General features: G+C 42.2%; 1 protein-coding gene across 4 annotated transcripts in view; it reads right to left on the bottom strand.

Annotated features, from left to right (window-relative positions):
* Positions 1-754: 754 nt before the first annotated feature.
* Positions 755-16,413, bottom strand: part of CNTN5 (contactin 5) — a 674,545-nt gene continuing 658,886 nt past the window's right edge. For all 4 annotated transcript variants that reach the window (XM_081001824.1, XM_081001823.1, XM_081001826.1 and 1 more), the window contains 4 exons: positions 12,698-12,884; positions 12,178-12,290; positions 8,830-8,998; positions 755-6,924 (listed from right to left, as the gene is read on the bottom strand). In XM_081001824.1, coding sequence (XP_080857950.1) covers positions 6,821-6,924; positions 8,830-8,998; positions 12,178-12,290; positions 12,698-12,884 — 573 coding nt within the window. In that variant the 3' untranslated portion in view covers positions 755-6,820. The remainder of the gene's footprint in view (positions 6,925-8,829; positions 8,999-12,177; positions 12,291-12,697; positions 12,885-16,413) is intronic.

The following is a 16,413-nucleotide window of genomic DNA, read 5'->3' as shown; positions in this document are numbered from 1 at the left end:
TAGGAAGAACTTCCTGACAGTAAGAGCTGTTCGACAGTGGAATTTGCTGCCAAGGAGTGTGGTGGAGTCTCCTTCTTTGGAGGTCTTTAAGCAGAGGCTTGACAACCATATGTCAGGAGTGCTCTGATGGTGTTTCCTGCTTGTCAGGGGGTTGGGCTCGATGGCCCTTGTGGTCTCTTCCAACTCTATGATTCTATGCAATTGTGTTCAGGTCCTTGTGGGTTTCCCACAGGCATCTGGTTAGCTGTAGTAGATTGGTCATTGGCGTGATCCAGCAGCTTCTTCATATGTTATTATGTATTGTGACCCCCTGCAGTATTTACAAGCACTGGCACTTGTCTGGCTGCTTTCATTTGTTGTCCCAACCCTCAAGGTAGACCATCTCTCGCATCACAGGCAGGTTTCAAAACAACAACAAACCAAACCCAAATATGTAGCTCACCACTTTAAAAAAAGCAACCGTACTACGATACGTCTGAATTTACAGTTGCTTGCTAGGCTGAAGTTTGGCGAAGGAGCCTGCTCAAGTGGAAGTGAAGTTCAAAGAATGCCATTGGTTTTGCAGAATATATCACATGTGGCTTTTGCTGAGCAGCCATTATGTTTAGGAGTTGTATGTCCACATTGGAGTACATATGGAGGTCATGTTCAATTCCAGAGATCTCTCTGCCAAAGCTGCTTTCCATTCATCACTGCTCTGGGCATGCAGAATTGAAACCATACCATTCAGCATTTGACAGGACATAAGATAAAAGTCAATAAAAAGAGAATAATTTATTAAAAAGATCTAATGTTACAAGAACAGTACACAGGAACCAGTATTTGACTGTGTCTTTCACATAGTATATACCATTATATATAGTAAATATATACACGCTGTATACAAGATATCTAACATTTTTGAGACGGGACTTTGTTTCGGTTTCTGAACAAAGTTCTTTTTTTTCCCTCCTCCTCCTATCATTTTTCAAAATTATCATGACATTATACAAAAATACAGTCTTCCCTGTTAAGTTGGACTGCTCTGTTACAATCTCATCCAAAGGAAACAGAAAAAAAGAAATCAAACTGACAAACCTCTTTTTGCAGCAAAACAGCCAAAGACCCCCAACCCCTTCAAACAAAAGAATAACATCCAGAAATAGGTGTCGTAAGATGGAAATGTCATCTTCTACAAAGGAGGTGGCAAACATTTAAAACATGTTTATTAATAGGTTGAAGATACAACATACAATGTTCTGCACAGGCTGGAGACAAAACAGACCCCTTTGCAACCCTGCAATGTAATTTGTCAATGGGATGTTGGGCTTTGGTGCAGCTAACTAAAGCTTGGCCATTCAGATCTATGGCACAGTCTCCTGGACCTTACTGGGGACATATATCAGAAACGCCTATTGGTCGCGTGAGATGTGCTGCAAGCTTGCAAACATGCAGGGATCCCACTGCAGGTTATTATGGGATTCCAGAACATGCCTATAAGGAACTCTTACGTTCTGTGGACTGCATTTGAAAAGCTGTGCTTTATATGTCATTCTCCTTTGTTGAGTTACAGTCATTGTTTATGATCCAAAAGAAGAAGAAGGTTAGCATACAGGATTCCTGTTGCATATAGCGTTGGGAGCAACCCACTCCCTGGTCTACATAATTTCAGCATTCCTTCATCAATGTGGTGACAAAGACACCCCAAACCCAATTCATTGAGGAGTGTTTATTCAAGATTCTTCTGATGACGTCATGAGTTTCTGTGCCAATCTGTGCTTCTCCTGACATTGATAGGATCCTCTGTCTGCTTTATGTTGGTGGGGGCAGAGAGGGACCAGTCAATGTTGGGATGAGCATTGTGTGTAGGTTGGACTCAAGGCTCCAGTGTGATTCTGAAAAGTTCATCAGGATTGTACCAAGGCCCAGTCACCTTTGTGTACTGCAGGATGGGTTTTCCAAACTTGGGTCTCCAGTTGTTTTCGGACTACAGTTCCCATTATCCCTGACTAGTGGGATGATGGGAGTTGCAGTTCAGAAACAGCTAGAGACCCAAGTCTGGGAAACCCTGGATTAGTCTGTCTACTGAACTTATTTGTGGAGCTAGCAGGGACAACTGGATCAGAGCTGTGGTTGGGCCAGGAAGCTTTCTCATTAGGCACTGTCACTACATGGTGTGCTAGGGCCCAGAGCCATCAGGTAATATTCTGGCATTTTAAGATGTTTTAAGCTGCATTTCAGAGATCATTTGTTGCCAATGCCGGTTCCTGACTGTGGAATGTCTATTTGCTACATGCATATGAGTGGCTGGAGTGGCTGTGTGTCCTACTTTACAGAGCCCAGGCCTCTATCTGAAGGGTTGTTAGTTCTCTGTTTGAAGGACTGTCAAATTCCTATTTAAAAATTCAGAACCGTAAGGAGAAAGGGCAGATGGGCCTCGAAGTCACTCACCAGATGTTCACCCCGAACACTAGGCTAAGCAGGCACACAAGCAAAACGAGAAGCCTTTCATTTCTCTTGAAAGTTATAGTCATTATTTCTAAATGAAATGTTCCTTCCTATCTTATGCAAGGTTACGTTCTTATTGATTTTTGTAAGCCATTGCCTAAAGGGTAGGGTATAAATGCTGCAATACAGCAGCAATAAATAAAAAATAGCAATAAATAAAAAATGCATTCACAATTAGCAATACAAATTCTATGCTAATATGCTTTTGGTGACACATAGCAAAGAATGACACTTTCCATAGCTGGTTCTTCTTCTTCTTTATTTAATTTATTCGTTGCTTCTTCTTGCCCCAGGCAACTCAAAGCTACTTTTTAAAATGGAAAGAGCTGGTTCGTCTTTCCCGAATAGGTTTGTGGCAATTGCACTCTTAATTTTCTGCTTTAAAGTTATGGATCTTCCTTTTTATCACTGTAGAATTACATTGTCTCTCTTTGCTCACCACCAGAGGCAGCTGCTTCCTCCTCCTCCCGCCCCACCCAGGCATCTTTCAGCATGTCCTTCAATTGATTCATTAATTGCTGCTTTTTAGACTTAGAGGTTTATATTCTTAAGAAAGGGCTCTGAGGAAGTCTTTATCTTGCCTCTAAAACCCGCAGTGCTCATTCTAACCATTGTCTCGGTGTCGCAGTGGATTAGAAGTCCTTGTTCCCCTCCTTTCTAAGGGAGCATTATGCATCGAAAGACGAAATCGGGAGGTGGCAGAAAGAAGAAGAAGAAGAGTTTGGATTTGATATCCTGCTTTATCACTACCCGAAAGAGTCTCAAGGCGGCTAACATTCTCCTTTCCCTTCCTCCCCCACAACAAACACTCTGTGAGGTGAGTGGGGCTGAGAGACTTCAGAGAAGTGTGACTGGCCCAAGGTGACCCAGCAGCTGCATGTGGAGGAGCGGAGACACGAAGCCGGTTACCCAGATTACGAATCTACCGCTCTTAACCACTACACCCCACTGCTCTTCCATTTATTTTCCAAGGTGGGTGGTAATAGAATGTAGCAAAACACCCACCTGACACTGCACACTTATCTTACTTTGCCTGACACCACATCTGCACCATACATTTAAAGCGCACTTAAAGCACATGACTTCCCCCCAAGAATTCTGGAAACTAGTTCCTTCTTAGAGCTACAGTTCCCAGCACTCTTAACAGCCTTCTGTTCCCAGGGTTCTTGGGGGGGGGGGGGAAGCCACATGCTTTAAATGTACGGTGTGGATGTGACCTGACTTTCTATCTGTCCTTTTAAAAACAGCAGCACAAGCCTATGTGGGACATACCCCAAAGAAAGCAAAATAAACAGAAATCCCCGGATTCCATACAAGTTTCTTCTCCAAAGAATCTAGTGCTGGCAGTTGCCCAAAATTCCATGACTAAATATGACAACCTCAGGCTATATACTGACTTGTGATGTCAGCATGATTCCTTCAAGCATATATAACTTAAAAGTTGCTTCCTTGCCTGTACCCTTTGCAGCTTAGGGCCCTCGTATTTATGGGACTGCGTCTCCTGGTATGCCCCACAGAGGACCTTAAGGTCCATGAATAATCACAGTTTAGAGGTCCCGGGCCCTAAGGAAGTCAGATTATCCTCCACCAGGGCCAGGGCCTTTTCTGACCTGGTGGAATGCTCTGTCCCATGAGACCAGAGCCCTGCAGGATTTAACTCTGGGCCTGTAAGACAGAGCTATTCCACCTGGCTTTCAACTTGAACTTAGCCTGATCTTTTATTCCCCTTCCTTCCCTCCCTCTCACCTTTTTATGAAGATTACCCACTCTGGGATCCCACAGCTAATTCTCCCCTGGTCTCCTCGCTGGCCCACATAGGACTAATTTAGCCAGCTAGCCCTGGTGATCATCTAATGTTTTTTGGATGGATTTCCCCCCTAAGTTGATTTTTGAATTCTGAATTTATTGTTATTCACATTTTATACTGTATTTTATGCTGTTTTTTGTTGCATCAATTAAGTGTTTTAAATTTGTTGTTAGCTGCCCTGAGCCTGGTTTCCTGAACCGGGAAAGGGCAGGGTATAAATAAAAATTTACTATTATTATTATTACTACTATATTCACCCCCCTAGAGCATACCGACACGTGCGTTTTAACACAGACAAGAGCAGAGGTATTTCGGCTTGGGTGCTCCAGTCATGAGAGACCTTCAGAACTTCAGCAGATGTACATGCACACACACAAATACACGCCTCTTCACTCTGAATTGGAAAAAATGGGGAAATATGTGGTACTGCAAAATAATCTCTGGGATTAAAACGGGCAGCAATGGTCCTAGCCCTTAACTGGACTGGACATAGTAGCCTAAATCAAGAAATGGGGACCTGTGATAGTACCAGTGCTCTTTTCTAGAAAAAAAAAGAGGTGCTGGAACTCACCATGAACGCCTTCGTTCTTCTCTTATAATGGCAATGGTGCCCACCTGAGAGGTGCCAGAACTGAGTTTCAGTGAGTTCCAGCTGGGGAAAAAAGCCCTGGATAGTACCCCTGGTCAGGGTCACATTCAGCTTTTTGTTTTTCCATTTTTAACTTCAGTTCCCAAGAGTCCTCACAAAAAAAATTGCCTGCATTTTAATGTGCATTTTCCCCAATATATTTGTTGCGATTTGCCCGTGTATATGCTTTTTTGCAATCAGTTTCCCCCCAACGAAATTCTTTTTTTTTTGCATGTTATTTTCATTTCCATGCATTTCTGTGCACATACTCTCATAATGTATTTGCACACTTTTTATTTGGTACGCTTTTTTTTTTTGTCGCAGAACCGCGTTGCAAAATTCAGAGGTGTGAATTTCAAAGGAGAGGTGCCTTCCGGTTTGCATGTGGTTTCGGGAAGTGCAAGTTGGATATGTTTGCATTAAAATGCAAACAGAACCAAATCTCTTGTTAGGGATGGTGGGTGAATACTCCCGAAACTTGAACCTGTAGCTCACGTAATGTGAGTCAGACCAATATGGTGTAACAACCTTAGTGTAGACAGACACAGAAAGATGGAGAAGGGGGGAGGGGAGAGGGAGGAAGGAAAGAAAGAAAGAAAGGAACTTGATAGACAAATGGATAAAGCAATGCTAAAATAAAATGCAAGAGAAAGAACTGAAAATGGGCCCAGTCCTATATTTGAAGATATATCCTGGATCTGGAGAGGCTGAAGGCCACTTGCTTAGAAAACAATGTCTAATAGCATCAATTCCAGCGTTGCTTTGAACATGGCATTGCCCTGTTTGAGCAGTGTACGCGTTTTTGACTGCAAATCCAGGCAACACCACCCTGTTTCGATCTTGAAATGCTCTTGATATCCTTCAGCTGAATCACCAAATATAGACAGTACAGTACCATACAAAAATGGACTACAAAAATAAAGGTCTAAAGATTGACAGCTGTTTGAGGATAACAGCTCTGTCTCTTTGCATTCATTCGGGTTTTTTGTTTACTTCCAGTTAGCAATGACTGGAGGCTATGATTAAATGCCTGGCGATGGTTTCATTGCCATTTGCATTCTCTATCAGCTGTATTCTCACTGTTAGAAAATAAGCATTCTCTCTCTATGTTGTTAAGGTGGACAATAGCTGGTGCAAAAATAATACGGCTGCGTTTCATTCTTTGCCGAGCTGCTTAGAAAATTACCTTGCAGTGAAAAAAAGTGACTTGCATGCCCTGAGAATAGAAACAGAGCAGAAAAACAATAAAAAATTACAATAGTTTACTAACTTGATGTGGCTTCATTCATTATTTTTTTTTAAGGTGACATTTTCTACAATGATTTAGAAAAGGGACCACATAATGTAACTTTTGCCATTGTGCCTTTCCAATAGGGAAAAAAAAAGCAATAAAGCCAGCCTTATGAAAAGAGGGAGGGGGGATTTAGACTCCAAATATTTATCAAACTTTTTTTTCTTAAAAAAAACAACCCATAACAACTCAAACAAAATAGATGTACTGTACTAGACGCCACAATTTAAACTACTCATGATACAAGACTGGTGTCAGCTAATATAGAAACGCATTAGAAAAGGAAAGTAAAATTGGACAGATTTTTTTCATTTGCTTACAAAAGTTCATTTCGTACAATCTGCATATTTTCTCTGTTGGGCAATAAATATCCCCTCATCCAATAGAGGACATTTACAAGAAACTGAAGAGAAGAAACCTGATGAATTGTTTTAGCATTATTTGCCACCCACAACACTCTTCCTGGTGCACCATGTGTGTTTCTCGTGTCTTTGACCATTGGGCTCTTTGCCTTCTGCTTCCTCCATGGATACAGAATTCCATCCAGTGATGTTATCAGGCTAAACCAATCAGAACGATGAATGAGGAAAAGGTCCACAGTCTGTTTTCACCACGAGGTTGACGGGACCATTAGTACCAAAAGGAACGTTACAGTCGATGACGAAGTAGAGAAAGCACGTAGGCTTGATTGAGAACTTGTGACTTTTCCACCTAGGACAATCAAAACAAGAGACAGAAACACAGAATTTTAGAACTGTGGTGTTGGAATCGACCCAAAGAGTTGTCTAGTCCAACCCCCTCTCATGCAGGAATCATAGATAAAGAATCCCAGATAGAATGGTGATCCACGATGAGGTAGTAACTCCCTATTAGATTTTGGCATTTCCTTAACCCAATGATCTGCTGTGGTTTTAACACACCAATACCTTGAGAAAAATTCAGCACAAGGGACTCTTTGATCCAACCCAGAATATTCATATTTTTTTTTGTCAGTGTGGGCTTACTTTGACAACATTGAAGATTCATTTTAATTACAACAGGTTTGATTGTTTTTTCCAAGTAGGATGGCTCAGCTAAGCCAAGACGTAAAATAAATAAATAAAATGCAATTAACTTTGCATTCGGCAAGAAATTCTGAGAGTAAATAACCTTCCCTTTGTTTATTTGAAATGCATGTCCTTTGCATACTTATTAATCAAGTAACATTAGTTATTGTTAATCAATGCAACAGTAAACAATGCTCTATGTCACCCTCCGTTTTAAAATTAGCACTGTTGGTCCTTTATTGGCTGAGGCTGTGTAAACAAACTAGGAAGGTAATGTTCTTTCTTTATGAAGTACTCTCTCTTACTCATGTTTTGTTGACAAGAGGACTCTGGTGGGACTCTTACACCCAACTGAGATTTATATCAGAACTTTGGACCTTTCGTTGGTGTTTCAGCAGAGAAATATGTGAGCACAAGTTTAGACCAGATATTTGCCTGATGTACACCAAGGGAAAAGCTGATGTGGTGCTGTTGTCAAAAAACTCTGGATTCCATTATGGGTGGGTTTTCCACTTCCAGCCACTGTTGTGGGGAAAAGTGTGTGTGTGAGAGAGAGTGTGTGTTCAGAAACAACCCTAAATTAACACTTGTCCACCTTTGCTTTTGCTTCTGTCCACCATGTGGCTCACAGAAGAGTGCCCAGGAAAGAATGAGACCCTCAGGATTCAAAAACTTCTGCACCCCTGGTGCAAAGGATCATAGCCTGTGTGGGAACTTCCATGTTTCTGCAACAGCTGTTGCACCTAAAACTCTGTAGAAAAAGCTTTCACCTTATTTAACCCACAGTCTTTTCAGTGGAGGGAATTCATCTGATCAGTGGTGAATCATCAAATAAATAAGCAATGAGATATCAAACATTGCATATGCACGTGTGGTTTGACCCCAAGATGTTTCCAAGTCAGCCAGGAGGCAACATAGTTGGTGTCGTCCTCAACTGACTTGACTGGATCCCCTTTGATTTTGGCTGCAACACCAGGATTTAAACATTCCTTTAGAATAACAAGCTGACCAAGACCCCTAGGACTTTGCTCAATATGCTGGAAGCAAAACTTGAGATATAGAGCACATGGAAGAATCCATGCCACTTTAACAAACAGCAATGATACCATGCTATCTCATATATCGGTCATTGATAAGGCAGGATGTGTAATTTAGATGGATAAGCTTGCCACATCTGGTCTATGGTACGGCAATGGTCACAACACAATAACCCCCATCGTTCTGCCCGGACACTGAGGTCGAGCACCGAGGGCCTTCTGGCGGTTCCCTCGCTGTGAGAAACCAAGTTGCAGGGAACCAGGCAGAGGGCCTTCTCGGTAGTGGCACCTGCCCTGTGGAACGCCCTCCCACAAGATGTCAAAGAGAAAAACAACTACCAGACTTTTAGAAGACATCTGAAGGCAGCCCTGTTTTGGGAAGCTTTTAATATTTAATAGACTATTGTATTTTAATATTCTGTTGGAAGCCGCCCAGAGAAACCCAGCCAGATGGACCGGGTATAGATAAATTATTATTATTATTATTATTATTATTATTATTATTATTATTACTGTGCGTTTGACTTCCTTACCTGAAAATGATGGTACCCTGATTTGAGAGCTCGGCATCCCATCCCCTCCTTCACTGACTGCGCGGACCTCTATGATATAGACCCCGACATCAGGGAGAAGCACCACTGCAGATGTTTTCTGTGTTTCAATGACTTGACTGTTGCTGTCACCTTCCTGCCTAAACAAGACCTGTGGACAATATGAACAACTGTAGAATATCTAGCATCAATGAAGCACATGGCAATGAAAGCAAGGGCTAAGCAACTGAGAACTGGGCTTATGGAATAAGTAAGAAGGACAATGTGTATGAAATTAAGCATGGTATGAAAAGAGTGGATAGAGACAGGTCGTCCCCACCCCCCTAATAATCTGATGCCATTCAATGAAACGGAATGTTGGAATCAGGCTGATAACTGCAGGTACCTCACATCTGGCATCTCCATCAGTGTTAACCATAATTTATACTAACCAGAGTTAGAGAAGAGGTTTTATGGTGATTGATAAAATAGTGGCAGAGCACTGTAGTTAACACTCACCAGGGATGTAAGGAGGAGATGGGCAGGAAGCAAAAGGGAGGGAGGTTGCAAACCAGCAAAATGCTCTTGAACTTCGAACCATGTGCAAGTTCTTGCCCTGCTACCCTTTGTCCAATTAATGTAAGATATGAACCTTCTGGACAGTGAGTGTATATGTTGTCTTGAGTGCTGTTGGAAGTATGTAAGTATTAAATGGGAGGGAGGAAGGGAGTAGGGCTGGATTTAGGTTTGATGAGGCCCTAAACTACTAAAGATAATGGGGCCCTTTATATGTCCAGCTGTCTTTGTCAACAACAAATTGTCACTGTTTTTTGTGTTGAATATATGCTATATGGTAATTTATGGACCTAATAGGTATCTAAAGCCATTTGCACATAACAAAATATGTATTTTATCAAAATAATTGTTGAACTGAAATACATTTAAGAAGAAGTTTTTAAATAGTGAAATACAATTAAGAAGAAGTATATTAATAGTGAAAAAATTATTAATACATACTGTTGCTGTATGTAGGTTTTATTTTTTATCTTATTTTTTGGAAATGTTCATCCAGGGTTTTTTTTCCTTTAATTTTTTGGGGGGCTTGTTTAGTTTATACGTAAATCCGGCACTGGGAGGGAGGGAGGGAGGGAAGGAGGAGAGATCATTTGGCTATAGTGTATATGCACATCTGTATATGCATTTGAGATTGCAACTAACACTATGGGTGTACATGAAAAAGTGTATGCATGTGTGACAACAGCGCATATGCATTTTTTTTGTGGGGAGTGTGTGATCCAATAACCATTTTCAAACCACTTATGTGGGTAAAGAGCTTCTCATTCTCCAAAGCACCAAAAATGGAAGAGTGAAGCCAGATGCTACAAGTACAGATTGCTGATATCCCCAACACAATCATAACAAATCTCAGTATTTGCACTTCTGCTCCATAAAGAAAATATTAATTTTAATGGCATTTACAACACCTCATGTTTCTGCCTTTCCTTAAATCCTACTGCAAACACTGTCAAATTGAAGCGTTAGCGCGGATTTCACTGCAGTCTGTTCCTATTAATAGTCAAATGGGCTGGCCTTAACGGCATAAAGCAGCATATATTATTCAGTTCATAATCCACAGTTGACAATCACCATATCCAAAATATACTAAGGTATAAAGGCATTTAATTTGATTTTAAGGCATGGGTGGCTTGTCCTTAAAAAACGTAGTGCTTTTGTTTGAACTCCATGTTTGAAAGAGAAATGGAAATAGATGGTGACTGGAGGGAGGAAGGAAAGGAAGCAGGGTTGAGTCATCCATCCTTACAGGATCTCTGGTTCAACTGTTTCCTTTTTCATGTCAAGATGCAGCTCTGAGAGAACAACCTTCCATTGATGCCCATGTGGAAGAAGGCCTCTGTGTGCATATGCGTTGAGGAACCACATGCTCAGGCAGGTTCTACGCAAGGGATTCCCCACCCCCACTCCCAGTCTAGTTGCTGGGATTCCACAGCCATACCCATCATGGTGCTGTCAGGCAAGAAAGGTCCAGAGGAAGGAATTAACTCTTTATTGTCAATAGACTGCAGTGGGTTCAGAGCAGAGTAAACACAGAATTCTACTTCACCCCCCCCAAAGAAACGTTTATAAATAAATGAAGTATTATAAGTTTAATTCTTTGAAATAGCAACAACAGCAACATCTTATTAGTTTGTTTAATTCCAAGCTGAAAGACATTGTTTAACCGCTAAAGTTCCAGTGTTCCAGTGACGTTTGTTCTTTGTATGATCTGTTTTGTATAATTGGTTTTGTTCCATTCTGAAAATGAATTCATTTTATTATCCTGTATGACTGTATATTGGCAGAGGAGGTGGGATTGTAGAATAGCGATGATCTTTATTGTCAAAAGTGCACTTACAAGTTAGGAAAAGGCAGGTCCATCAGTCCTACGTCTCTCAGCTACTTCTAGGTGCACACCCGATAAGGAAGTTGCCATGACAAAAATTCACCCTAACCCTAACCTTAACCCCTGACCTCAGCTTATGTATCTTCCCCAACCGAGCTGTGCACAAGCAGTCTAAGACTCTACTTGCATGTAATCTACTTCTGCACCTCCCACTTCAGTCCTCTTCTGGTCCTGGGAGACAGTGGCCCAGGAGAGGTGGGGGCAGGCGGAGGAGGTGTGAAAGCCCTTAACTCGCCACCAGCCTGACCTCTCTCTCCTTCCTCCTGCACCTATTTTTCACTCTCCATTCCTGCAGCTTCTCCTGCCTCTGCCTCTCCCATCCAGGCTGTTACAAGCTCCCCCGGATCACTCATCTCTTCTTCCAAGTCAGTCTCTAACCCCCCTTCTCCTGGCACCCACTCATCAGTATCCAGCCACCACTTCTCGGTGACAATACCTTAGCTTCATTAGCTTAGAAAGAGTGAGCTGATTGGCTGCCCTTCCCTTGGATGCTTATGTCATGGCAGGTGCAAACAAGCCAAGAAATCTTCCATAAACCATGGTTTCCCATTTTGTCCCAACCAGGAAACTATGGTTAACGGCTTTGGAAATTTCAAATAGCACTGATCAGCTCTTTTTGAGAGGATGAACTAGAATTAAGCCCCCACATTTTGCCCTACCCAACGAACAGCTGATCAGTGCAATTGCTAATTGTTTGAGAAGGCTAAGCACATACAGGCTTGGCTAATGGAAACCAACACTAATGGAAATGGATTGGGGCCTGCGAATTCAATACTTTGGCTTCTCAGTGCTGAAGAGCCTTGCAATGCACAGTGTGAGAAAAGGAAAAAGAGGGGAATGAAAGAACATGGCACTCCAGAGAACGAGATGGTAGATATGTCGAAACTGACCTTGTATCCCATGACATCTGATTCATTAGCTAAAGGTTTAACAGGTTCCCATCCCAAGGAAATGTGGGAGCCATCTTGTATCCACATGATGTTGCTTGGCGCTTGGCTAGGAGCTGGGAGGGAAGATAAAAACAAAGAATGTTTTGAAATACATTTTTGAAGATTTGGCAAAAGCACCCAAAGAGCCAGACAAAGTTCATTGACATAGTCTCTTGTTCCAGAAGTGTCATTTCAATACCTACTGGATCATTTCATCTCCCCTTCCTATTCCTTCCCAAAACCTGTTGGCCTTATTTTCCTGAAAGATAACTTCTTGAGAATCTCAAATGCTCTCAGTCCTCCTAGGAATACAGATCCTTTGAAGTGAACTCCTGAAGCCAAACAACACAGCAGCTCTATTTTGTTATTCAGTATCTGCTATCTACCTCTCTCCCACAAGGAAAGGAAGACCAAGAGAAAGGAATGGAAGCCTTATTAGGGCTGTACATTACGAGGAGGAGAAGAGGAGCTGGGAACCTACGAGATTTCTTGGTGGTGGCACGGACGGCGCTGCTGGGTGGCCCATACCCCGCTGAATTGTACGCCTTCACTCTCAGGTGGTATAATGTGTTGCCTTCAAGCCCTGTCAGAATGATGGACGACTCATTTCCTTCTGTCCTGGTCTTTTCAGCTGCTTCCTCTTGTTCCATATCTTTCCAGTAACCAACCTGCCAATGGAGAATTGTGTGAGCGATTGACCACGACACTCATGGGGTTCTTTCCCTAATTATGTGCATTCATAATGTCCATAGCACTATGGAATGTACAGCCCTCTTTGAGAAAATGTCAAGAGGACTGGAGTAACTCCACTAAGAGGAAAGGTTGCAATGCTTGGATTTTATTTTTTTCCAGTTTAGTATGTGGGGGGATAAGACAGAGGTGTATTAAATTACGGTTGATGGAGAGAAAGTGAACAGACATTTTTAAATCTCTCCTTCATATTGCTTGAATCAGGGGTCTTCCAATGAAGCCAGTGTGGAGAGGTTCTTCAGGACAGGCGTAGAGAAGTACTTCTTCCCACTGCACAGAGTTAAATAATGGAATTCATTCCCACAAATTGTGATAATGGTGACAAACACCTTGGGAAAGGATTAGACAAATTCAGGGAGCATTGGTCTCCAATGGCTACATTTCCTCCATAATAATATGCTGGTTTAGGTTTATAGGTTCATTTCTTTTATTCCCACCTATAAATAATTATATTAAACCATGTCCCTAGCAGTCAGAAATAATTACTGTAATTTAGATAGAAGTACAATGAGTTTCATCATAGTGAGGAAGGCTGCAGCTAGGTGATCTGCATACCTGCTCAGTCTGCTGTTCAAGTGCTTCTACCTGCTGATGGGCAACTCTTTCATCCTTAAACTGGACTTTGATTGGACAGCACTTCAAATGGAAGGTGTCTTTGAGAGAATTGTAAAGTAGGGCATGCAGCCACCTTATGGATGTTAGAATTCCTGCTCCATGATTGCAGTCATGGGATTGTTGTCTTTCACATGACGGTATATGTTTTGACTCCACAGAGTGGGAAGTGACGGAGACAGGATGTTTGTGTTACTGTGTTCCGTGAAGTGGGACTATTGTCCTTTGTCCTTTTTCTCTTTGCTGTCTGATGCTAGAGAGGGAGGGAGCCATGTTGCAGCGCTCCGTGTGTGTTTATATGTAAATAAAGTAGATTAGCCAAAATGCTGAATTGCTGAGGTCTGTCATGCATGATGCGCAAACTCTGCGGATCCCTAAGTGTGCTGGTGTCGGTTGGCATCGGTCGCTGTGATGTTCGGGCTGAAGAAAGCTTATGAAGCTCCCGAACGATCGACCAGGAGGGAGAGAACATGCCAGTCGGGCATGTGTCTCTACCAGGGTCCTACTCGAGTGTAGGCTGAACTCCTGACAATGAAAAGGTCTCAAGGAAAACCACAACTCACTTCCAAGTGGGATTGGCCATACCCTTCCCAGCCACCCAGCAACAGGGTGTGACACTGTTAGCACATTAAGGACATCCTTGGTGGATCAGGCCACTGAACCATCTACTCCAGCATCCTGTTCTCACAGCAGCCAACCAGATGATTACGGTAAGCCCCAAAGCAGGACCTGAGCGAAGCAACACTTCTCCGTCCTGCTGTTTCCAGCAACTGGCATTCAGAAGCATTGCTGTCTGCAACAGCAGAGGTGGAACATAGCCATGGGTAGCTTTATCCTCCATAAATTTGTCTATAAGAACATTGAGATTCAGTGCACCACAGCATGGGATGTTGTTGTGTTGAGGAGCTAGATTGAGTGAGCAAGAATGAGTGCTGACAGGAAGTCAAAAGCACTTCAGAGGATTCAAGGACAGCCCACCTCTGGTGGGTTCTCCAAGAAATTTACTCTTCAGACCTGGCAAGCTTTGAACTGAATCGTGTGAGGAAATGGCACAAGCAATATTTCCTCCTTTGGCCCAGCGAGAAAGCTCTGAGCCTGGGTAATGAATTGGAGATGACAGAACACCTGAGGAAACCTTGTAGTGGGTTAATCATGCCGGAGCAGCATCGCTGGGGGACAGAGAGGCGGGCTGTGGGCTTGGTTTGAGTTACTCAGATAGGAACTCGTTTCTGTCAAATGTAATTCAGGAAGAACCCTCTCTGTGGATCGCCTCCCTTCCTTTGCACACAGAAGCCCAAATCGTTTTTGATGTTTACAAGTCTGTGGCAGTCACTGCTTGCCTTTGCTGAGTCCCCCCCCTCCCACTCTCTGGGGGGCTACGCTGGCAGCACATGAATACCAACTAGTTCCTTTGTAATCCGTTCAATGTAGGCACCAACTTCTTGCAAGACGTCGGGCTTTGCAGTGAGCAAAATTGCTTATGTCAAGGTTAACCCCTGCCCACCGCTGACTTTTGCTCAGCAAAACATCCACCAAGTTGATGGCGGTGGTGATTTATTTCCGAAGCGCCTAAAAGTTTCCAGGCACTGTACACATATTATAGGAGACAGCAGCTTACAAAATATGGAAAGGAAAGGAAAAGGAACATTCAAAGCAGCTCGCAAAATACTGAAGAACATATAATGTTGGAAATTGGCTTACACACCCAAACACATATGCATACAGACACGCACCAGTAAGGAGACAGAATATAACCAGCAGGAGAAAATACAGCAGACAAAAGCTAACCTTATTTTCCAAAAGCCCACTAAACCTACAGTGCTTTACATGGCACCTGAAAGACTAGGAATGGGCCTCTCATGGGAAGCAGTTCTAAAGCCTGGGTGCAACGACCGAAAGGGCCCCGTCCCATGTAACTATCCCTTAACCTCCAAGGTTTTATTTTTTTTAAATGTTTTATTAATAGAATTTCAGCTACAGAAAATAAATGAATGAAAAACAAAAGAGAAAGATAGTGCAAAGCTACAATAACAAAAAATAATTATATAATTATATATAATTATTATATAGATAAATAAATAGTATTATTGTCCTAATACATATATGATTATTGATAACCTACTATATTCTGTATAAACTTGTTCCAAATGTCAATATATTTGTCAAAACAAAGCCCGTGTATATAAGTTGTCCGTTCACATGTTGCAAGTATTGTCATCTCATCGATCCATTGATTAAAGGGGATCATATCTTTATTCTTCCCTAACCTCCAAAGTTGAGCATTTATTTTTAAGTGCAGAAATCAAGATCAAGGGACCTTTTCAGTGGGATCACACTGAAGCATGGTGATGCCACCAAATAATTTCTGAAATCCAGTGAAAGATACATCTTTCCCTTGGGAGCCCATGGTGCTAGGAACACACCATACATTTAAAGCATTCTTATACCACTTTAGCAGGCATGGCTTTCGCTAAAGAACCCTGACAGCTGTGCTTTGCTAAAGGTTGTTAGAAATTGCAGCTCTGTTGGGAGTGTGTGTGTGTCTCCTAACAATCTCTCTGCACCCTTAACAAACTACAGTTCCCAGAAGTCTTTGGGGGAAGTCATGGCATCACAGTGCTTTAAGTATGCTGTGGGCAATTAGATGGTGTAGTGAATTAGGTTTAAAGGGAATTGTACCTGTTTGTTTAAACATTCCTATTTATTATTGTTGTATCTGACTACTTTTACCTCGTACAGGCACCATTGTCCCACTTTTGGGGAGATGGATGTATTCATGACAGCGCCAGTCCATCAGCCTTTTCCTTTCATGATGCTGGTCTGTAAGAAGACTGT

The sequence above is a fragment of the Podarcis pityusensis genome (genome assembly GCF_964106645.2).
Source record: "Podarcis pityusensis genome assembly, chromosome: 4".
NCBI classification, from domain to species: Eukaryota; Metazoa; Chordata; class Lepidosauria; order Squamata; family Lacertidae; genus Podarcis; species Podarcis pityusensis.
This window is presented reverse-complemented; position numbering and strand designations above follow the sequence as displayed.